The 23,513-nt window shown below is 55.4% G+C and overlaps 3 protein-coding genes across 6 annotated transcripts; 1 reads left to right on the forward strand and 2 right to left on the reverse strand.

Moving 5' to 3' along the window:
* Positions 1 to 1,491: 1,491 nt before the first annotated feature.
* Positions 1,492 to 5,460, reverse strand: LOC144730679 (V-type proton ATPase subunit G 2-like). Its single transcript, XM_078611360.1, has 3 exons — positions 5,210 to 5,460; positions 4,564 to 4,664; positions 1,492 to 4,160 (listed from the first exon to the last, which is right to left on the reverse strand). Exons 1-3 carry the CDS (start codon positions 5,289 to 5,291, stop codon positions 3,993 to 3,995), a joined length of 351 nt encoding a protein of 116 aa, XP_078467486.1. The 5' UTR covers positions 5,292 to 5,460; the 3' UTR covers positions 1,492 to 3,992.
* Positions 5,461 to 7,461: 2,001 nt separating this feature from the next.
* On the forward strand, positions 7,462 to 11,278 carry LOC144730678 (leptin receptor gene-related protein-like). The gene is made up of 4 exons (XM_078611359.1): positions 7,462 to 7,577; positions 8,994 to 9,069; positions 9,566 to 9,752; positions 10,118 to 11,278. Exons 1-4 carry the CDS (start codon positions 7,565 to 7,567, stop codon positions 10,232 to 10,234), a joined length of 393 nt encoding a protein of 130 aa, XP_078467485.1. The 5' UTR covers positions 7,462 to 7,564; the 3' UTR covers positions 10,235 to 11,278.
* Positions 11,279 to 11,767: 489 nt separating this feature from the next.
* Positions 11,768 to 23,031, reverse strand: LOC144730670 (syntaxin-17-like). Of its 4 annotated transcripts, none has more exons than XM_078611344.1 (8): positions 22,938 to 23,031; positions 18,839 to 19,100; positions 17,176 to 17,241; positions 16,294 to 16,546; positions 15,650 to 15,819; positions 15,216 to 15,266; positions 14,814 to 14,900; positions 11,768 to 14,590 (listed from the first exon to the last, which is right to left on the reverse strand). In XM_078611344.1, the coding sequence occupies exons 2-8, from the start codon at positions 18,977 to 18,979 to the stop codon at positions 14,351 to 14,353; spliced, it is 1,008 nt and encodes a 335-aa protein (XP_078467470.1). In that variant the 5' UTR covers positions 18,980 to 19,100; positions 22,938 to 23,031; the 3' UTR covers positions 11,768 to 14,350. The 4 variants fall into 4 exon arrangements, with proteins under 4 accessions (XP_078467470.1, XP_078467469.1, XP_078467471.1 ...); XM_078611343.1 differs by having other exon boundaries at positions 22,915 to 23,023; XM_078611345.1 differs by lacking the exon at positions 22,938 to 23,031 and adding an exon at positions 21,642 to 21,668.
* Positions 23,032 to 23,513: the final 482 nt, after the last annotated feature.

A 23,513-nucleotide genomic window follows, 5' to 3' on the forward strand; every position in this document is an offset into this window, starting at 1 on the left:
CGAGGATGGATCCCGAACATCTGACAGTAACTTGGCTCCAAGTTGTTCGGGCCGTAGACCTCGTTGAAATGGCAACAGCATCACTCTGGGCCACGGATCGTAGCGTCGATTGGCATCCGTTGCGTACGATCCGGACTGGGAATCGAGTTCTGATGGAGAGGATTGATGCGGACGCTTGTAGAGGAGTGAGCGTAGAGTGTAAACAATCCGATGTGCGATAGGAAGCCACTAACCCATTTTACACTGAGGTCGTGATCACAACTATCCGGCGTGCCGCGGCATTCCACACCGATTGGAATGAATGCAGATGGACAGCGCCTGGTGCAGCTGAACATGCTGCTGCTGAACACGCTGCGCTGCTGTTGCTGGTGCAGCTGAACACGCTGCTGCTGCTGCTGCAGCTGAACACGCTGCTGCTGCTGAACACGCTGCTGCAGCTGCTGCTGTAGCTGAACATGCCGCTGCTGATGTTGCTGAACATGCTGCTCTGCTGATGCTGCTGCAGAACACGCTGCTGCTGCTGCAGCTAAAGTCTATGTCACTGATGACGAATGCCTGGGTAATCAGCCACAATGTACAGCATGGTTCTCTGGAGAGCTAGACTGCTCCACACCTTTCTATGAATGTTATAACATTCGTGCGATGTTGGAATTCTTAAATCGTTTAACCTACGGACCAATTTTCTCTACTTCAACGTTTTGGCCCTAGCATTGCTAATCAGCTCTAACACATACAAGAGCCTCGTGGTGATGCGAGCCGTTTTAAAATGGTACAATGGAAGGCATGTTGTTGGAGAGTGCCGCTCGTGGCCGCAGGGGGAGGAGGCGGCTGTTGAATCTCAATTAGTTGCCGACTAAAACAAAACAATCAGCCGAGAGCTCATTCGGAGCAAAGATGCCTTAGGGGCCAGTGACACATGTTCCACACATGTCGGAAATTTAGACTTGTGTGGGACTGCTTTATAAAGAACCGCAGACGACGCTCCTAATTTTAAAGCGTAGAAATTAGCGTGCGCTGACTTGGCAGATTGTCGGCAATTACAAAACTAAACATAAGTAAACAGACAGGGGTCTGTTAGTCCCTTCAGCCAATGGGAGTTTTGGAGCAATGTTTTCCATAAAGCAGTTCTGAGGGAAATTTCTGGGGCAGATTCAACATTTTGTGTCTCATCAGCAATGTGTGGATCCTTGGACATCTGTGACAAAGAGCTGCGTAGCTCATCGGATTCCTCCAGAATAAATCAATATTCTGAAAGAAATGCAGTCGGATCACGAAGACCCGTAACAGAGTCGCCTAATGCAGTTTCGCTCACGACTGGCTTAGGAAGAGGACCGCTTTGGCTGTCGGATGGGGCCGTTACCACCCTGCGTGCAGTAACAACTTGCCTCGTTGGGCAAAGAGAGTGACTCTCACGTCGGACTGAGTGAAGGACACCGCCGCGAGTCGCTGGAGCGCACGGGGGACGTGGTGGAGACGGGGAAGCCGCGGGAATTTGAGCTCGGCTGCCTTTAATCTCGCGACAAATGAAGCGCCATCGCATGCAAGAACCGAGCGGTAACACTGACACGGGGCTACACGTGCGGTCACGAGCCCGGGGGGCCCGGCAACACTGGGATGCACGCCACCGCACTGGGCTCCAGCGATGCGGTTCCCTCCTGCACGCTGTTCAGGTTCTAGAAGTCCACTTTGATTTTAAGGAAAGCGGAGGTCAGGGACCGAGGATTCGTTTGTCGGGGAAGGAGAAACTTGAGGCTGGCTGCTCGTCACCACGCCATCAGATGCCTCCCCGCGCAATCGGCGTTAGATTTGCGTGACGTGGGCTCCTCGCAGGATGCTGGATGCTCAAGCTTCCCAGCTCACGAAACCGCATTAACAACAGCAATAATAATAACAACACAATCGGCCACATAGGCCACTAATAGACATTTACACGACTTGGCTCTTCATCAGGTATGGTGCCATGCTGTCTGTGGTGTGCGTGTGGTGTTGTGAGCTATCTCCCCGCCCCCCCCCCCCCCCAGTAGTTAGTGTGGTGAGCTATCCGCGGTAGTCGTGATGAGTGTGGTGAGTGTGGTGAGTGTGGTGAGTGTGTTGAGCTATCTGCGGTAGTCGTGGTGAGTGGTGAGTGTGGTGAGTGTGTTGAGCTATCCGCGGTAGTCGTGATGAGTGTGGTGAGTGTGGTGAGTGTGGTGAGTGTGTTGAGCTATCTGCGGTAGTCGTGGTGAGTGGTGAGTGTGGTGAGTGTGTTGAGCTATCCGCGGTAGTCGTGGTGAGTGTGGTGAGTGTGGTGAGTGTGTTGAGCTATCCGCGGTAGTCGTGATGAGTGGTGAGTGTGGTGAGTGTGTTGAGCTATCCGCGGTAGTCGTGATGAGTGTGGTGAGTGTGGTGAGTGTGTTGAGCTATCCGCGGTAGTCGTGGTGAGTGGTGAGTGTGGTGAGTGTGTTGAGCTATCCGCGGTAGTCGTGGTGAGTGTGGTGAGTGTGGTGAGTGTGTTGAGCTATCCGCGGTAGTCGTGATGAGTGTGGTGAGTGTGGTGAGTGTGTTGAGCTATCCGCGGTAGTCGTGGTGAGTGGTGAGTGTGGTGAGTGTGTTGAGCTATCCGCGGTAGTCGTGGTGAGTGGTGAGTGTGGTGAGTGTGTTGAGCTATCCGCGGTAGTCGTGATGAGTGTGGTGAGTGTGGTGAGTGTGGTGAGTGTGTTGAGCTATCTGCGGTAGTCGTGGTGAGTGGTGAGTGTGGTGAGTGTGTTGAGCTATCCGCGGTAGTCGTGGTGAGTGTGGTGAGTGTGTTGAGCTATCCGCGGTAGTCGTGATGAGTGGTGAGTGTGGTGAGTGTGTTGAGCTATCCGCGGTAGTCGTGGTGAGTGATGAGTGTGGTGAGTGTGTTGAGCTATCCGCGGTAGTCGTGGTGAGTGTGGTGAGTGTGGTGAGTGTGTTGAGCTATCCGCGGTAGTCGTGGTGAGTGGTGAGTGTGGTGAGTGTGTTGAGCTATCCGCGGTAGTCGTGATGAGTGGTGAGTGTGGTGAGTGTGTTGAGCTATCCGCGGTAGTCGTGGTGAGTGATGAGTGTGGTGAGTGTGTTGAGCTATCCGCGGTAGTCGTGGTGAGTGTGGTGAGTGTGGTGAGTGTGTTGAGCTATCCGCGGTAGTCGTGGTGAGTGGTGAGTGTGGTGAGTGTGTTGAGCTATCCGCGGTAGTCGTGATGAGTGTGGTGAGTGTGGTGAGTGTGTTGAGCTATCCGCGGTAGTCGTGGTGAGTGGTGAGTGTGGTGAGTGTGTTGAGCTATCCGCGGTAGTCGTGGTGAGTGTGGTGAGTGTGGTGAGTGTGTTGAGCTATCCGCGGTAGTCGTGATGAGTGTGGTGAGTGTGGTGAGTGTTGAGCTATCCGCGGTAGTCGTGGTGAGTGGTGAGTGTGGTGAGTGTGTTGAGCTATCCGCGGTAGTCGTGATGAGTGTGGTGAGTGTGGTGAGTGTGTTGAGCTATCCGCGGTAGTCGTGATGAGTGTGGTGAGTGTGGTGAGCTATCCGCGGTAGTCGTGGTGAGTGTGGTGAGTGTAGTGAGCTATCCGCGGTAGTCGTGGTGAGTGTGGTGAGTGTGGTGAGTGTGTTGAGCTATCCGCGGTAGTCGTGATGAGTGTGATGAGTGTGGTGAGTGTGGTGAGTGTGGTGAGTGTGTTGAGCTATCCGCGGTAGTCGTGGTGAGTGGTGAGTGTGGTGAGTGTGTTGAGCTATCCGCGGTAGTCGTGGTGAGTGTGGTGAGTGTGGTGAGTGTGTTGAGCTATCCGCGGTAGTCGTGGTGAGTGGTGAGTGTGGTGAGCTATCCGCGGTAGTCGTGGTGAGTGTGGTGAGTGTGGTGAGTGTGGTGAGTGGTGGTGAGTGTGGTGAGTGGTGGTGAGTGTGGTGAGTGGTGGTGAGTGTGGTGAGTGGTGGTGAGTGTGGTGAGTGGTGGTGAGTGTGGTGAGTGGTGGTGAGTGTGGTGAGTGTGGTGAATGTGGTGAGCTATCCGCGGTAGTTGGCGTGTATCTCGGGCCGCACGTCCCACACCATGGCGAGGAGGCGGCGCAGCACGGGGTCGCGTGCCTCTCTCTGCCGCGCGTGCATCGCGTGCACCCGGCCACGCGTCTCCTCCTGGATGCGTGCCGACACATCTCCCTGGGAGCCCAGCACCTGCACAACCACAACAAGAACCACAACAAGAACCACAACAATCACAAACAATTACGAACAACTCTTAAACAATAATCGCAACATCCACAATAGCAACGACAACCACATCTACAATCAGAATCACAACCTCAATTAAATCACAAACAACATCCAGAATCACAATTGCAACATCCATAATTCCAACAAAATACAATCAACAAAACGACCACACGCAACCACAATCACAACCACTAAAACAAGTAAAACACTATGTTACACCACATTACGCCTATTAATGCTTCAATGAGACCATCACCGCGTCCTGCTTGCTGTGTCACTGTGTAATTGAGTGTGTCACTGCGTGTCATTGAGTGTGTCACTGCGTGTCATTGAGCATGTCACTGCGTGTCAGAGCGTGTGTCACCGTGTCCTGCTTGCCCCGGAACTCTGCGTCGCGTTGCTGCCGGTACTGCTCGATCTCAGCCTGTGCCTCCTCCTTCGCCTGACGCAGCCTGCGAGCCTTGCCTGTGGGGTGGCCAGTGCCAACATCATCATCATCAACTCTACCACCACAATCAGCATCAGCAATACCATTACCTGCGCAATCAGAATCATCACCATCGCAGCAGCAACACTACGACCACAATAATCATTATCATCAGCACCACGAGAACCATCGCAATCAGAAGCAGTACTACCACCATAATTACATCAGCAGCCCTTTAATAGTTGCCATGGTGATAATGTAGGTGGTGGTTGCCATGGCTGTCATGGTGGAGGTCGTTGCCATGGCTGTAATGGAGGTTGTGGTTGCCATGGCTGTAATGGAGGTTGTGGTTGCCAAGGCTGTAATGGAGGTGGTCGTTGCCATGGCTGTAATGGAGGTTGTGGTTGCCATGGCTGTAATGGAGGTGATGGTTGTTACCATGGCTGTAATGGAGGTGATGGTTGTTGCCATGGCTGTAATGGAGGTGGTGGTTGTTGCCATGGCTGTAATGGAGGTGGTGGTGGTTGCTATGGTTGTAATGGAGGTGGTGGTGGTTGTTGCCACGGCTGTTGGCTGGACTCACGCTTGCGCGCCTCGGCCACTCGCTCCGCCGCGCGCTTCTCGGCGTGCAGCAGCTGCTGGATTCCCTGCGACTGACTCGCCATGGCGGGCGGCAGCACGAGGCGGGTGAGAGGCGCAGGGGGCAGAGACCGGGGACGATGGCGACCGCGGGGCGGCTCCTCCTCACGTCTCCCGGAGCAGCAGATGGACCACGTCACGTGACGCGGGCGAGCCCCGCCTCGCCAAACCACGTGCTCGCCCAACCGTGCCCCCCCCCTCCCCTCTTTCCACCCAGCTTAACCACGTGATCCACATACCAACCACGTGACTACGGGACCCCCCCCTCTCCCGCCATATGTAAACCTCGCGGCCATCTTAGCCCGGGGTAGGAGGAGGCTGCGGAGCGGCCACGCCGAGAGGCGCGTGGAACATTCTTCTAACGCATTACCTCACGCACACACGTTTATGTTAGGGGTCGTCCATAAATGACGTCACGCGATTATGGACGATTTTTGACCCCCCCCCCTTCGTCACACGGCGTCACAGTCAGACCCCCCCTCAAATGTGACGTCATAAAGCTCTGCCCCCCCCCTCAAAAAAATAAAACATGCTTCAAATCGCCTTAAACTATTGTCATTGTAGTGCGTATTTAATGTGGCGCTGCACTCTGATGTTGTAGGAGAAAACATTTATTAAAAAGTCTATTTAATTAAGTAGAACGTGTTGTCTATTTTTATTTAAAGTTGCGCATTTTGATGTGACGTCACATTTCTCAACCCCCCCCCCCATCGTCACAAATGTCTGACCCCCTCCCCTAGGTGCGTGACGTCATTTATGGACGGCCCCTTATTCTTGGTGGCATTTAATGTTTGCATTCACAAACAAACTGAACATATCCGTCAACAACACTTCGTGTGGCCTTAAAAGGGAAACCAAATATAGAATGGGCGACGTTTTGGGCAATGGCCCTTCGTGACGCGCTATGGAAGGGCCATCAGCTGGTGCCCAGGCGCGCCCCGTCCCCCCCCCCCGCCGAGCGGCAGCCTCCTCGTCCTCGTCCTCCCAGGATGAGAGCGGCAGCTCCGCGTCCATCGCCAGGGACAGGAGGAGGCGGAGCGGGTTGCGGTGCCAGCGCCACGGGGCTCGTCTTGCAGCCACGGCCCAGCTGATGATGCTGCTGCTGCGTCGGCAATGGCGCTGCACGCGGTACAATTAACAACGTCGACACGTTCACCAGTAACAACTCCGTCGCCTTAACACTGACAAGTACGACATGAGGCGTTTCGATCAATGACTCCCTTTAATTGCAATAGTTTGAGGCAGGAGGGTGATGGTGGCCATGGTTTTAGAATAATGGTGATGGTGGGTCTTTTTTTAAAGTGGTGAGTGATGTTTTTTTGTATTACAGTGATCCTTGATTGTGCGTCTGCACTGTGAGAGCAAGACTGAGAGTGAAACCATTTTCTTGGTTCTTTCGGTAAAGTCACGTAGAATGGAAATAATAAAATAATAAAAATAAAACATCAAATAATTCTCACGACGTTTCGGCCACAACGCAAGCAGCCGTCCTCAGGTGAAGAACAGGTCTGTCGAGAAGACAGCGTCTGAATGAAACACCCCAGGCTTGGAACGTCTATTTAAGCTGGGTTGGAGGGGGAAAAGCACCTTGACAAAATAATTTTCATATCAAGAGGAATTTAGCATATTTATGGGAAATTAGTACTACTTGTGATATGCGATTAGTACAAGTTGTACTAATCGCATATCTGCATTTACCCTAAAGATGCTAAATTCTTCTTGATATGCAAATTATTTTGTCAAGGCGCTCTTCCCCGTCCAACGTGACTTTACCGAAAGAACCAAAAAGATGAATCCCTGCAGTCACGAAAGCTTTAAATCGAAAAGTGAAACCATTCTTAACGCGAATCACGAAGCGAAGGGCCCCACAGGGATGGGCTTGGATCACGGGGCTCTCTGTGGGAGACGGGAAGTAACAAGAGTGGAGGGGCAGAGGTGGCCGCCTGTCGATGATGTGGCCGGGAGGAGGCGGCGATCGAGGGAAGGTCCGCGTCGAGTATCAGAGAGGGGGGGAGGCATGGGGGAGACGGGAGGAGGAGTGATGTGGAGGGGGAGGGAGCAAGAAGGAGAGATGTGGAGGGGAGGTGGTGGAGGAGGAGTGACGTAGGGCGAGGGGAGGTGGTGGTGGAGGAGTGATGCTGATCTGCAGGGGGAGGAGGAGTGATGTAGGGCGAGGGGAGGAGTGGATGATGCTGATCCGTAGAGGGGGGGAGGAGGAGGAGTGGATGATGCTGATCCGTAGAGGGGAGGAGGAGGCGTATTCTGTGTGCGGAAGAGAAGGGTTGCCCGGGTCGTCGCGATGGCCATGAAAGGTGAGAGGAGGCTTCGCTCTCCATGGCGGGGCAGAATCTGCGTCTCTCTCTCTCGTGTCTCCGTCCCCACTCCCGGGCTCTGCGTCTTTGTTGGCCTCCTCCTCCTCGTCGTCGTTGCGTGTGGACAGGGGGGGGGGTGCAATGTGGATCACCGCTTCCCCTGACCGTGTTGGGCAGTAGAAGTGGATGATTCTATCCCGAGTCGTGCTCCGTGCTGCCGAGTTAATTTAGTATCGCAGACGACGACGACGACGACCGTCGCCCAACTTGTGTGGAGTTCAACTTTGAGGAGCACAATGGCGAAGCCTCCTCCTCCACACGGAGACACGTCCTGCGGTCACCGACCACGGCGGCGATGGTGGTCATCGTGATTGCGATGGTGGTGGTTGCGATGACGGTGGTTTTGGTGATGGGAGTGATAATGTTTGCTACTATGGTGGCCGTGATGATGGCGGTTATGATTGCGATGGTGGTGGCTGTGATGATAGTGGTGGTGATTGTGATGATAGTGGTGATGGTTGTGGTTGTGATGATAGTGGTGGTGGTTGTGATGATAGTGGTGGTGATTGTGATAGTGGTGGTGGTTGTGATGATTGTGGTGGTGGTGGTTGTGATGATAGTGGTGGTGGTTGTGATGGTGGTTGTGGTGATAGTGGTGGTTGTGATGATAATAGTGGTGGTTGTGATGATAATAGTGGTGGTGGTGATTGTGATGATAGTGGTGGTTGTGATGGTGGTGGTGGTTGTGATGATAGTGGTGGTTGTGATGATAGTGGTGGTGGTTGTCATGATAGTGGTGGTGGTTGTGATGATAGTGGTGGTGGTTGTGATGATAGTGGTGGTTCTTGTGATGATGGTGGTGGTCGTGATGATAGTGGTGGCGGTGGTGGTTGTGGTGGTGAGAGAGGCAAGTAAGGAAGAGGTCCCGGTTGTTGCGGTGTCACTTCCAGGACCTGGTCTTTGTCTCGAGCCCGTGGCGTTTTGGAGATCTCCAAACCGAGTACCCAAACACCCTCTCTCTCCTCCAAGGCCCTCTGTACAAGAGGGTGTTTGGCCTACCCTTCCCACGCTGTCAGAGAGCCCCACACTATCCCACCACAAGCGACATTCCTGTCTGTATTGCATCACTTGCAACAATGGGACAAGTAGCATTATAATTAATGTACAGCATAAATGTGTTCAGTGCATCGTCATCTGTGCCACTACGTGCAGTGTCAAAGATCAACTCGTTTCTTCAGAACTCCTCTGTGTTTAGTTTGTTGTCCTTCCCCCTGGTCGGCTACGTATGGTGCGAAAGAAGTTCAAGGAGTCCTGATCATGATGCGCCCTGAAACTGCTCTACTTCACGACACGGTTCCCGAAGCCCCGATGTTCATGGTCACCCAGCTTTGTTGTTGTTGTTGTGTCTGTTGACAGCTCTACTCGGGCTGTCGTTCGGAGGGGCTCTGGGCCTCGTGCTGCTGGGCCTCGCCTGTGCCCTGCCCATGTACAAGTGAGCGTGCCTCGCCCCCCCCCCCCCCACACAACTTACAACAATATAAACAATGCCTTTTAGTGACCGCAGCCTACAGATACACACAGACACACACAGCCTACATAGACAAAGATCCCCCGTATGGCCTTAACAGACTGTAGGGGCAAGTGCTGTTCGCGAGCACCTTTCAAGGCTGGCACGGCACACGAGGGGGTGGGTGGCCAACACCACGCCCAGCTGCCTTTGTCTCCCTAGTGGCGATGTTTACACACCGCACCAGGTACTCATTTGAGGCTGAGTCGACCGGTGCAGATAATCGTCACCGGTGTTGGCTGTGCGCGGGAATCGAACCCGGGTCCCCAGGTTCAGAGCGCAGCGCGCTAACCGCTACACCACCACTCCCCACACTACCACTCCCCTACACCCACACTACCACTCTAAATTTATACACACACCACGGCGCAAGGCCGTGCCGGGTTTAACGCAGGCGCCGTGCGTCTGCCTGTGCCCCCAGCGTGTTCTGGCCGCTGCTGGTGCTGCCGTTCCACGCGCTGGCGCCCGTGCCGGAGCTGCTGTGGCGCCGTGTAGGTCGCGACTCGGACACAGGGAGCAGCTTGGGGCGAGAGATCACCCTGTTCTTCATCGCCGGCGCCGTCACCAGCGCGTTTGGGCTGCCCATCATCCTCGCGCACGCAAGCGTAGTAGGGCATCGCCTCCACTACAACCACCGCCAGTCATCGCCACGCAACCAGCAACATCACTACCATAAGCGCCTACATCACACGCCCTTATCAACAATGCAACCAGTTACACCACACACCTGTAACCCCCATCACACCACACACCTCTAACCCACATCACACTGCACCAGGTACTCCTTTGAGGCTGAGTCGACTGAGAGTCGACCAGAACTGGTCACCGGTGTTGGCTGTGAGCAGGAATCAAACTCGGGTCGCCGAGTTTGTTCGTCGTGCAGCGCGCCATCCGTTACACTCCCGCGCGCATCGCCACATCCACACGACCTGTGTTGAGGCGCGCGTGTCTGTCTGTGTACGTGCGCCTGTAGATTAAATGGGGCGCGTGCGGGCTCACCTTGGCTGGAAACGCCGTCCTCTTCAGCACGGTCCTCGCCTTCTTCCTCGTGTTTGGGCAAGAAGACGACATCGGCTGGAGTCAATGGTGACTCCTCGTCCGGCCTCAACGTTCCTCGCTCTATAAACATTCGTCCTTTTTATACGTTTCTTTAAACAACGTTTTGTAATGTGCAGGCCTCCTGATAGCGTATGCACTTAGTAGACAAAACACATAGGTTGGTCTTTAGCATCCCTGGACAGAGAGGCCACAGAGGACACGACCTCCTGTCTCTACATGCAATAATTTCCACGTCCTGGGCTTGGCCAACGTCACGTGACATATCTTTGCCACTCCCCAGGGCCTTGTAATAAACCCATCTGAGACACTTTTTTTGGTCAAGTTCTAGGCAAGAGCAGGTTGGTGGAAAAAGAGACAAAAGTGAAATGTATTTCATAGTTTGTTTTTGTAGAAAATGTTAAATGTTCAAAGTTAAGTTTCTTTGAAAGTATGGCCCACCGTTAAGTGAGGACATGGTGACACGAAACACTAATGTGGGGTCAGTAACCTGGCTACTAAGGAGATGTGGTTGGCCTATTGGCTGACACACAATCTTTTGAAGTGGTTGGCTTAGGGCACTGCTACTGGAGGGTAGTGACCCCCACAAATCAAAATCAGAATCTTTATACTGGAGCAATCCAATGAGCTATAAAGCTCTTTTTCACGGATGTCACAGGATACCCAATGCAAGCATTATCAATGGTAATGTTCCCAAATTGTTTACACTTTGTGCCTTTCCTTTATAGTAGTGGCTGTGACATCCATCCCTATCCTCCCATACAGTATCTCCATGTTTACCAAAACTCAATGCCGCACGGAATTACCAAAGCACATTGTAAGCTGTGAAGCAGACATTAAAGACCCTGTGACCTAATTCACAAGATTGGGCTACTGGATAATTCACCGTTTCAGTCGCTAAAGATTATTGCGTCGTGGGGGCTAAATGATGGACTATAACAACCACTGCCTTCACCTCATTCCAGGTGAGGATTATTTACTCGTGGTGAAGATGTGATGCTGATAATGATGGCAATTAATGATTGTGTTAACCATATTTAAACATTTGTGTACCCGTTGGAATAAAAATTCTCTGGGACTTTGGTGTTTACCATCTATTCACAGGTGCAGATAAAACCCTAACCCACGTGATATAAGAGCAGAATATATTGACACGTTAGGTGTTCAGCAATGCACAACATCGAATCGTGGTTACAAGAACCAATTCTTTTTGTAGAGGCACTGTCCTGTACATATTGTAATTGCGGTGCTGCTCCAATGAATTGTCACGAATTTCGACACTCCCACAAATTGCCACGAGGAGAAACGATGCCAGGTTAGAGATGACGCATTTTCAAATTGGTTTTGACGGTCTTGTCAACTTTCTAAGCCTAATAAAGATGGCATTCCCCAGTCCAGCGGCGGCTCACGCTACAGCGACAGTCAACCCACACGCCGACGGCTCCGTTGACACATCCACTCGCCACACTTCGTCCACCAGTGCATTTTCAACAAAAAAAATGATTCCTACATGAACCCTTTTTCAACGCCGAATTATTCTGTGTATTGAGATCCGCTAGAAACTCGATTCTCACGTTTGTGACGTTTAATTAGTTTTTATTCTAAATGTAGAAGTGGCTGGCACAGTGGCGATACAAGATCATTATTTACAGAATCACTGGGAACATTTACAAAACCGCCACAACATTTTCAGCAGCCAACTTCTATTGCACCCTCCCAGCACACACGTCTCTTCGTCACTGAAGGCAATTGGCAACAATACCTTGCATGTAAGCAACACGGTTTGCATATGAAAGAGTGCAGCGCTAAGAATGCTCAGGCCCCGAGATAACATTGCCACTTGACATGGACGATAATTAAAAAACTTCCCTTTATTTCCAAAGAAAAACTTGAGTCTTAAGACTCATTTCCGTGAGGCTCCAATTTCATCTTGTGGTTGGCTTCGTATGGGAGGCAACCAACCCACGCACGCACGCAACACTCAAAGCTCTGCAATTCCAAAAATCGTCCTGTACTCCCCCGTCTGGTCACCCCGGCTCAAGTCTCCCACGCGTGCAATTCGCAAGTCTCCCATCCACGCACTCGCCAGGATCAAACAACGTGAGTTCTCAAACGTCGGACGAGCTCTGCAGCATCCAGAGCGGTACGGTCAGAACCAACATCTGATATTGTCGACTTCATCCCCACTGCTGTTAATAAGCAAACGCGTACATATCGCCTGGTGCTTCATGCAGCTCATGGCACGGGGCGAACCAGTGGGCACGGATGGGCGCCCTCTCGTGGCTGCGGAGAGAGGGCACCCACGCGCGTGCGTGCCTCACCCTGCCCCTCCTACACAGAGCTATGTTTCTCATTCAACAATCTTCTGAGCCGCCAGTCGGCTGGAGGAAGCACATGACGCGCAGCGACAGCCATAGCGAAACGTATGTGGCATGTGGTGCATCGGGTGCAGAAATATTGTGTGGTCGGCTGCGCTAGGTGGCATGTGACGAGTAGCCAGAGGGAGCGGTCGACAGTGATGGATGCGTGGCGTGCCAGGTGCCGGAATCATTCCTCGGTCACCGAACCGGACTCGGCTCAAAACTAAGCAATGCAACCAGTTGCCCTGAAGTCGGCACGACGCTACGGTCTGGTGACCATAAACGCACACCTCCACTCCGCCTGGGCACTTGCACCAATAATGTTAAAAACAAATTAACAAACCCAGAAAATGAGCACACGAACACAACCCCGCGGTGGTCACGATCCACACCCCAGGCTCGTGCACGAAACACGAACGCGTCACACCACGCCGGGGTGGCAGAGCGAGAGTCGCCGCCACTGTGACCACGAGGCCCGCCCGCGCGTCAGTGGCCGAAACCGCTCGCTCGCTCGCTACCACGTCGCCACCTACTGGAAAGGCGATTACGACAGGGCCCTCTGACGTCATTGCTATGGATAGGGAGCTTGTCGTCGCCCAAAACTCAAAACGTGAATTGCACCAGAAACGAAGTTTTAACAAATACAGAGAGGACAAAATATGCCCTTGGCTACTTGGTCTCCAGGTCTCCCTGTAACACGACCGCGACCCAGTGACCCCGAGCAGAGACAGCCCTCGTGCCAGGCCAAACCGCGGCGCAGAGACGCGGCCCCGCGGCAGCGCCTTCGCCGCGGTTCGATGTGGCAGGCCGCCCCGATTCACAATGCAGGTGTCGTCATTGTAAAATATGCGCCGTCTGCTTCACAGGAGACATTAAAGATTCCCTGACTTCATTCAAAATGAGTCGGCCCTCGTGCCGGCGTCACGGCCAAAATAAAAAAAAATACCTGCAAACTACTCAATTGGGATTACACAGCAGAAATCATTGTCCCCCTACTCCCAGACTAATGGCCGAATGCTGCCAAGGTGCTGAATGACCTTGTGCCCTACTGGGGGTGCCCTTTTAAAAGAGTTAAATGTAAATGACTTGTTGTGTATAAAGCGCTCCGAGACGAACCCAGCGTAAATGAGGGCGGCTCCATCAAACAAATCATCAACAATGCCGATAACACGTGCGGAGGACTGTATGTACTCCCAAATGTGTTCATTACAGACGCACGTGGGCATGGTGGGTGTGCGAGTCTGGGTAGGCTTTGGTCAACTCCCACAAAACCTACCGTGTCGTGTTGAACCTTGAACCCCGCACTGAGTGGCTCAGCGATGAAGAACGCAAACAGATTGCCTGAGCTTCTGAACACGCGAATATAGATTTGATTAAAGCGTAAAACCTCCAACGATGCGGCGGAACAAGTCTTCACGTTATTTTTGTCGCCGTCAAAAATTTCGTCCGCAAGCACCCCAGGCGAGGGGCCTGCAAGGTCGTCACCACTCGAGTGTAAAACTCCCTCATCACCACGCAAGTCGAGCGCGTTCGATATGGGCACTAGTCTCTGCAGGAGGTGCCCACGGGTGTTGCAATGCACGGGGCAATGGGGCCACCATGGAGCAGCAGCCGACGAGCGGGTGATGCGGTAGGCGAGCGAGGGGTTGATCAGACAAGCTGGTAGGTGCACGAGTAGGTAGGTGGGTGAGCTGGTAGGCGAGCGAGCGAGCAGATGAACCAGTGGGTGAGCGAGTAATCGGGCGAGTAGGCACACCCCAGATGCGAGCCGGCAGGTTCTGGCGGGGTCCCTACTGCTGCAATTGGCTCAGCTCGGGGCAGCTGCTCGATAGCTGCTGGAGCTGGGCGTCGACGCGCGCCCGCCGATGCCGTTGGAACGCACGGGCGCCCGTGAAGCCCAGCAGGCCCCCGCCCAGCGCCGCCGCCACCCCCGCCACCTTGAAGCCGACGAGCATCCCCACGGGCCCGCCCAGGATGCCGCCCAGCACCGCCCCCGCCACCGGCAGCATCACCGTCCCAGACTTGGCTGCCTGTGGCATATGAGAGGGGAGTTGATAGTGAAAGGGTGTGTGAATGGGTGAGTGAATTGGAGAGTGGGTGATTGAGAGCGATTGGACGTGCGAGTGTGTATGTGGTTGAGTGAGTGAGCGGGTGAATACTGGGCGAGCGAGCAGTTAACTGGGTGAGCGAGTCAACAACCGAGTGGGTGAGCGAGTGAGCGAGTGGCATGGTGAGCGAGTGGTCGGAACGGACCTTGCCGATCTGCTTCGTTCCTTGCCGTACGTTGTCAGAGGCCATCTCCAACTTGTCCTCGATGGAGTCGATGGTTTCTTGCTGGTTCTGAGGAGCACATGCGAAGCAACACTTCTAAATCGGCCTTGGCGACAAAACCACTCATGATCTGTTCTCATCACGAGATGACACGAATTCATCTCACACATGCAGAGTGCGAGATAACACTCGAGCGGCAATAATTACAGTGATACGAGGTGGTGCAAGGCGGTGCGGGCTGGTGTATGGTGGTGGTGCTAAGTGGTGTGTGGTGGTAGTGCTAGGTGAGGTGCAGTGGCGCTTAGTGGCATACACACACACACACACAAAGTCCCACTAGAGTGGCACAGCGCTAAGAGTGAGATGGTGGAATTCTGCACGTACATGCACCATGTACGAGAAGTCGGTGACCAGGGAGTTCAGCTCCGTTAATTCCTGGGGAGAGGAAGAGAGATGTTAACTCTTGCATGCGACGTAAATTCAACGGAGATTTACTGCAGTGCTTTGTTGTGAAGGCTGATCACAAAATCATTCTTGGCTATGTTGTTGGTGGCAGAGGGCAGTGTTGTAACGCACGCCTGTGTTCCCACATCAATGATCCCCATCTTCACCTACCAACACTGTGGTGAAGTATGGTCAAATAATCCCCAAACCGCACGCGGCATTGGGAGTATCCAGCAGCGGATTGACAAAGGGTCCGTTAGTGCACATGTTCTGTAACGTGGACAATGAGGGCCACGTGATGTCACTGCTCAGTGGAGGCCGCTGTCATCATTCAGGCCAGAGCGATGGCGACAAGCGAGGGACTCTGGGGCAACCTCGCACAGGTGCTCCCACGACTCGGACGCATCCTCCTCCTGTGGGATCTCGTGCAGCGCGAGCAGCTGATCCTGCAGCTGCGGCGATGAGGGGGGCGTCGAGGGTGGCCCTCCTCGCTCCCCTGCCCCCTCCGTGGGCCCCGATGCGACGTCGCCGCGGACCAGCAGCTCTGTCGACAACACGGACAGACGGACAGAACGGACGGACGCGGTGTGAATGAAACTTCGCAAACACCCTGTGTGACGCTGCGTTATTTAGAGAGCGCCTCGGTCAAGGAAGGAAGGAATTGGCAAAATTCGTCATCATCTTTATAATTGTGTCTACATTATAAACATGTGGTTTTACTTTGAGTCAGTCTGTCAATCACAGAGTCAATTAAGGGCTCGTTCAGACACGAGAGAACCGGGGACATACGATGCTGATAATAAGCGACCTACGGCCTCTACCCAATGTCAGTAACAAAGTGACCGAGCGGCATTTTAGACTGCTACGGGGCTACGAGTCAGCAGAAGGCAGTGCAGCAAATTCCACTGTTGTACTTTACTGCACTACGAAGTCTACGCTCCCCGCCTTTGCCAACTCGCACTGACCGGCGTGGCGAAGGGTGGTCAAATGACCCCCACGTGCGAACGCGCAGGCTGACCGGTGAAGTCGCTGGTGGAGCGCGTCATTCTGGACGCCGCTCCTTCCCATCCTTCGTCGCGCCCGTGCACGTCGCAGGGCGGCAGCGAGGAGAACGCGGGGGGGCAGCTCGTGGCAGGGTCGCGCAGGAAGGCGGCGATGGCGGAGGAAGCGAGGTCGCGTGCCGGCTGCACAATGTGCTCGAAGGCAGCGCCGTCGGCTGTGCGCAGCAGCAAACGAAGCTTTTCCATCTCCCGCACGTTAAACTGCAGCTGCTGCACACGGCAGAGCCACAGCCAGGTCACCACCAGTATGGGCCTCGTCGACAGGAGTGACGAACCGTGCTCTCGTCAATGACCCCACTGCCGCCCTCAAACAGGTTTCGAGCCCTGGCTTGTCGTGCATGGGCCCCACCAGAGATTCATCTCTCACTGAACGTTTTCCAGGTCTCTGGTCAAGCATAGTAGGCACGTGAACCATAGCCACAGAAATGATCTCCAAGGTAACATTCATACATTGCACAAATCGTAAACATTACATGTTAAGCAATATTCAACGCTTGTACCGTGAGTGCAAAACGGATTTTGTCCAATATACCATGACATACGCCCATTTAAATGGGTACATGGTTGTCATGTAGGACAACAGATACACTGCACTGATAATCTCTAAGAGTGGAGAAGCTGCTGTACAACTGCTTCAGCACACGTCGCGTTTTGCTGGTGGCTAGCGCCGTCCACGCATGTGTGCGTGCGTGTGTGAGTGCGTGAGTGTGTGCGCGAGTGCGTGAGTGCGTGTGTGAGTGCGGGAGTGTGCGAGTGCATGGGGGAGGTTGTGTGGTTTGTAGTTTCCTCGTTGCGCCTGCTCTGGGTGGAGGCGTGAGGTTGACGTCCCGTGCGCTCACCTGCACGGTGCGGCTCGCGTTGATCTGCTCCTGGTGGAGCAGTTTCCAGTCCTGCTGGCTGTTGTACTTTAAAAAAACACACACACAGACACACTAAAAACAAAGCTCTCCCTCACAGCCTTAACATACTTTTAGAAAAAGTGCTGTTCGCGAGCACCCATGAAGCACAGTACATGAGGGGGTGGGTAGCCAGCACCACGACCTTTGTGTTCCCAGTGGTGAAATTTACACACCGCACCAAATACTCATTGAGGCTAAGGCGATTAGGGGAGGCCCAGGATCAGTTCAAGTAATCGTCGCTGGTGTTGGCTGTGAGCGGGAATCGAACTCGGGTAGCGTAGCATGGCATTGAGAGGCAGGTGTGATGCGTCTCCGTGTGGTGGCCGAGTGGTGGTTGAGTCACGTGGCTGAGTGCAGTGGCTGGGAGTGGTAGTTGTGTCGAGGCCTTGTTTTTGAGTGTGGTGGTTAAGTCTGCAATGACTGAATGGAAAATTGAATAGTTGGGAGGGTAATTGAGAGGTTTATCCTTTTTGGTTGAGTGGGTCTCTGTGGTAATTGAGTGGATATTGAGTGAGTGGCTGAGCGGTTAAGTTATTGGGGATGAATATGGTGGCTATCTTGAGCCCGAGTTCATGCAGTCATTACGTGGCTAACATAGCGGTTGAGTGGGTGTTTAATTGAGCGACTGAATCTCCTCGGTTGAATGCGATGGTGCTGGGGTGCGATGGTGCTGGGGTGCGATGGTGCTGGGGTGCGATGGTGCTGGGGTGCGATGGTGCTGGGGTGCGATGGTGCTGGGGTGCGATGGTGCTGGGGTGCGATGGTGCTGGGGTGCGATGGTGCTGGGGTGCGATGGTGCTGGGGTGCGATGGTGCTGGGGTGCGATGGTGCTGGGGTGCGATGGTGCTGGGGTGCGATGGTGCTGGGGTGCGATGGTGCTGGGGTGCGATGGTGCTGGGGTGCGATGGTGCTGGGGTGCGATGGTGCTGGGGTGCGATGGTGCTGGGGTGCGATGGTGCTGGGGTGCGATGGTGCTGGGGTGCGATGGTGCTGGGGTGCGATGGTGCTGGGGTGCGATGGTGCTGGGGTGCGATGGTGCTGGGGTGCGATGGTGCTGGGGTGCGATGGTGCTGGGGTGCGATGGTGCTGGGGTGCGATGGTGCTGGGGTGCGATGGTGCTGGGGTGCGATGGTGCTGGGGTGCGATGGTGCTGGGGTGCGATGGTGCTGGGGTGCGATGGTGCTGGGGTGCGATGGTGCTGGGGTGCGATGGTGCTGGGGTGCGATGGTGCTGGGGTGCGATGGTGCTGGGGTGCGATGGTGCTGGGGTGCGATGGTGCTGGGGTGCGATGGTGCTGGGGTGCGATGGTGCTGGGGTGCGATGGTGCTGGGGTGCGATGGTGCTGGGGTGCGATGGTGCTGGGGTGCGATGGTGCTGGGGTGCGATGGTGCTGGGGTGCGATGGTGCTGGGGTGCGATGGTGCTGGGGTGCGATGGTGCTGGGGTGCGATGGTGCTGGGGTGCGATGGTGCTGGGGTGCGATGGTGCTGGGGTGCGATGGTGCTGGGGTGCGATGGTGCTGGGGTGCGATGGTGCTGGGGTGCGATGGTGCTGGGGTGCGATGGTGCTGGGGTGCGATGGTGCTGGGGTGCGAGCCTCCCCACCTTCTCGATGTTGGCCTGGTGTCGCGCCAGGCGCTCCAGGTCGGTGGGGATGGCCACTCGGGTGAACTTGTTGAGCGCCGGCTCCAGGCGCCGCAGCGGCACCGGCGTGGCAGCCCCGCCACCGGCCCGGCTCTCCGCCATGCCGCTAGCTCGCGCGCTTACGACCCTTGCGCTACCCGCTCGCCCGGCCCCTTGCCATCACGCTGGTGCCTCCAATAAATGTGTGCTCCAACTCAACCGGACGTCCTTGCAGTGGCAACAACTGTGTGGTTCAAACAATGGCACGGTCAGGGCGATTGTTAGCAGAAGAGACAACAGGGGTAACACAGCAGGGTGGACTTACAACAGTGTGGACATAGAGCAGGGGCGACTATTGGGTGACTGCGTGTGACCAGGTGATCTTGCTAAGCACTGAAGAGCGGTAGTGTAGTGGATAGTGCTCTGCGCTAAGAACCTGGCGTTCAGTCCGAATCCCGCTCACGGCCTACACCAGTAACGATTATCTGAACCGGTCCTGGGCCTCCCATAGGTCAGCTCAGCCTCAAATGAATACTGTACCTGGTGTGGTGTGTAAACGTCACCATTGGAGAGACAAAGGCGGCCGGGCGTGGTGCTGGCCACATACTCCCTCGTGTGCCGTGCCGGCCTTCATAGGTGCTCGCTAACAGCACTTTCCCCAAAAAGTATGTTCAGGCTATATGGGGGATCTTTGTCTATTTGGTTTTTCTCAGCACGCCGCCTCCACAAGCGTTCACATTTTACAAAACAAGATCAGTGCAGTGGCCACTACATCGCACCTGATGCGTTACGGACGTTCCAGACACGATGCTTCATCTCCAAGCAACCTCCGGCATTAACGTTGCATTCTCGCAATCCTAAAGGTGACGATCAGGCGAAGCCTCCAGCATAAACACTGAACCCCAGGAATGTTGAGGACTATTTCTTTGTCAGCTAGACTATGCAATGCAACAACATCCGCATAGCATTCACTGACTTCCTGGCGACAGTCACAACTTATTAATATGGAATTACGCAACGAGACGCACCCCGCACTGTTGCGCATGGACACGTACACTCAGCTTTTGTTAATCCACTGCTAACCGAGGGCCTCCTGGCATCTTCCGGGTTCGTGGGGGGTTATTGTGACCATACTTCACCGCGCTGGTCAGTGCGGGTTTGGTAAAGATTGGAAGCAAACAAGTACTGTACAACAATGGGCTTTGCTGCACAGCCCTCTCTGCTGTCCACAATGTCGTCATAACAACAACCCCCGCCGCTCACCACGAGGTGGCGGTGACGTCACCGCTGCGCTGGTGCCAGGCGAGGTGCACCGTGAGGCCACACGAAGTGGAGAAGCTGGCAGGTCTAAACAACAGACCCAAGTGCCATGGGATGACTGACTGAGATGACCGGTAGATGCGCCATCTGTGCTCCCCTACTGTGCCAACTCATTTCGTTGTTGTGAATGTAGTCGTATAGCCCTACTACGACAACAACAACCCTAATGCGTGCTGATTGCCCATCCAAGCACTAACCAGGCTCAGCTTCCGATCAGTGACCAGGTCGATCGCTTTGCGGGTGGCGTGGCGAGTCCGGAACTAAACGTGGGAGACCGCCAGCCCCATCAGTTTCTGTTCCCACTTCTCACTCACGCAGCTCGCCACACCACCAACCCGCCCGTGTACACGAACACACGACACACACTGCACAGGCAAACACAAGGGCCGCCGTTCGCCACGAAGCGGCGCCGACGTCACCACGGCGTTTGTGCCAAGCTAGGTGCGCTTTGAGACATTCACGCGAATTGCGGAAGGCTCTCTCACCGCTGGGACGAGGAAATTACGGGACAGACCCAGGCGTGCCAGGCTAGGTGCAGGTCATGGGACAGATCCCACTGTGCCAATTAAAACCACACACGCGCGTGTACACATGGACACATGATACGTAACCCGCTGACGCACATGGACACACACAGCACACGCAATCACAAACACGCACAGAGGCGCCTGTATTCTATTACAGCGCGCACACTCCCCAACAACAATAACAGCCGACGTCACCACGGCGCTTGTGCCAGGCTAGGTGCGCTTCGAGGAAACGCTCAAACACAGATACCCGCTCCCCGACATCATCCATGAACATACTCCATGATACAGTTTTTTTGGGCTATATCGCCTAGATGTGTGTCGTTAAACCCGCCACCACCCGACACAGCCAATTAGTAAGGTTTGTCACGTAAACAGAACGTGCAAGTTCGTTACTAGTACAGCACACGGGTGTCTTGGAGAGTAAATACACAACATTTACATCAACCCCCCCCCCCCCCCATCTGTATGATCCATGAACAGACTGTGGGGGTGGTTGGCGTGGCCAGCACCACCCACAGCCGCCTTCGTCTCCACAGCGCTGTTGTTTACACACCGCACACAGTACAGTGCTCATTTCTGGCTGAGCCGACCTCAGGGGGAGGCCCAGGACCGGTTCAGATATTGGTTGGCCGAGGTCGCGAACACTGCGTCACCGCAGCCCAGAGACAGACCCGGTGACAGGCGGAGACAGCGACAAGCAGAACTCCCCCTCACCCAGTCAGTCACTCGCTCGCTCCTCACCCAGGCAGAACCCCTCCTCACCCAGGCAGAACTCCCCCTCACCCAGTCACTCGCTCGCTTCTCACCCAGGCAGAACTCCCCCTCACCCAGGCAGAACCCCTCCTCACCCAGGCAGAACTCCCCCTCACCCAGGCGGAACCCCCCCCTCACCCAGACAGAACTCCCCCTCACCCAGTCAGTCACTCGCTCCTCACCCAGTCACTCGCTCGCTCCTCACCCAGGCAGAACTCCCCCTCACCCAGGCAGAACCCCTCCTCACCCAGGCAGAACTCCCCCTCACCCAGTCACTCGCTCGCTTCTCACCCAGGCAGAACTCCCCCTCACCCAGGCAGAACCCCTCCTCACCCAGGCAGAACTCCCCCTCACCCAGGCGGAACCCCCCCTCACCCAGGCAGAACTCCCCCTCACCCAGTCAGTCACTCGCTCCTCACCCAGTCACTCGCTCGCTCCTCACCCAGGCAGAACTCCCCCTCACCCAGGCAGAACCCCTCCTCACCCAGGCAGAACTCCCCCTCACCCAGGCGGAACCCCCCCTCACCCAGGCAGAACTCCCCCTCACCCAGTCAGTCACTCGCTCCTCACCCAGTCACTCGCTCGCTCCTCACCCAGGCAGAACTCCCCCTCACCCAGGCAGAACCCCTCCTCACCCAGGCAGAACTCCCCCTCACCCAGTCACTCGCTCGCTTCTCACCCAGGCAGAACTCCCCCTCACCCAGGCAGAACCCCTCCTCACCCAGGCAGAACTCCCCCTCACCCAGGCGGAACCCCCCCTCACCCAGGCAGAACTCCCCCTCACCCAGTCAGTCACTCGCTCCTCACCCAGTCACTCGCTCGCTCCTCACCCAGGCAGAACTCCCCCTCACCCAGGCAGAACCCCTCCTCACCCAGGCAGAACTCCCCCTCACCCAGGCGGAACCCCCCCTCACCCAGGCAGAACTCCCCCTCACCCAGTCAGTCACTCGCTCCTCACCCAGTCACTCGCTCGCTCCTCACCCAGGCAGAACTCCCCCTCACCCAGGCAGAACCCCTCCTCACCCAGGCAGAACTCCCCCTCACCCAGTCACTCGCTCGCTTCTCACCCAGGCAGAACTCCTCCTCACCCAGGCGGAACCCCCCCTCACCCAGGCAGAACTCCCCCTCACCCAGTCAGTCACTCGCTCCTCACCCAGTCACTCGCTCGCTCCTCACCCAGGCAGAACTCCCCCTCACCCAGGCAGAACCCCTCCTCACCCAGGCAGAACTCCCCCTCACCCAGGCAGAACCCCTCCTCACCCAGTCAGTCACTCGCTCCTCACCCAGTCACTCGCTCGCCCCTCACCCAGGCAGAACTCCCCCTCACCCAGGCAGAACCCCTCCTCACCCAGGCAGAACTCCCCCTCACCCAGGCAGAACCCCTCCTCACCCAGTCACTCGCTCGCCCCTCACCCAGGCAGAACTCCCCCTCACCCAGGCAGAACCCCTCCTCACCCAGTCACTCGCTCGCTCCTCACCCAGCGCCGCGCTCCCAGCTGCTCGTCAACTCCTGGCTTCCACACGAGTGGTGACGTCCGTTATAAACCTCGCTCGCGCGTGACGTCATGTAAACCCGTGGTCGTGCGTGACATCATGTAACCAACGCTCGCGCGTGACATTGCGTGACATTGTGTAACCAACGCTCGCGCGTGACGTAATGTAATCCACGCTCGCGCGAAACATCATGTAACCCACGCTCGCGCGTGACGTCATGCAGGCGTTTGCTGTCTGCGGGCAGCAGGGGGTGCGTTGATGGGACATTGGCGGCATGGAGGGACTGAGGCTGCGCGTGGCCAGGCGGCGACTGGAGCCGCGGTCACCGCCGGGACGTCTCTGGCAGAGAACATTCACAGCTCGTTGAGCGACACACGAGCCTGAACGCGCCCAATCTCGGCAGCTCAGCAGGACGGAGCCTGCTGGAGGATGGGAGACCGCCTGGGAAGGCCCCGGTGGTGGTCCGGGCTTTTGCGGTCTGCAGGGGGCGGCTTTTGGTGCTCTGCCACTGCAAACCAGCTGGGTAACTGGATACACGGGATTTTTCGTGTAACAAATAC

The sequence above is a fragment of the Lampetra planeri genome, chromosome 36, assembly GCF_965212315.1.
Source record: "Lampetra planeri chromosome 36, kcLamPlan1.2.h2, whole genome shotgun sequence".
Classification (NCBI taxonomy): Eukaryota; Metazoa; Chordata; class Hyperoartia; order Petromyzontiformes; family Petromyzontidae; genus Lampetra; species Lampetra planeri.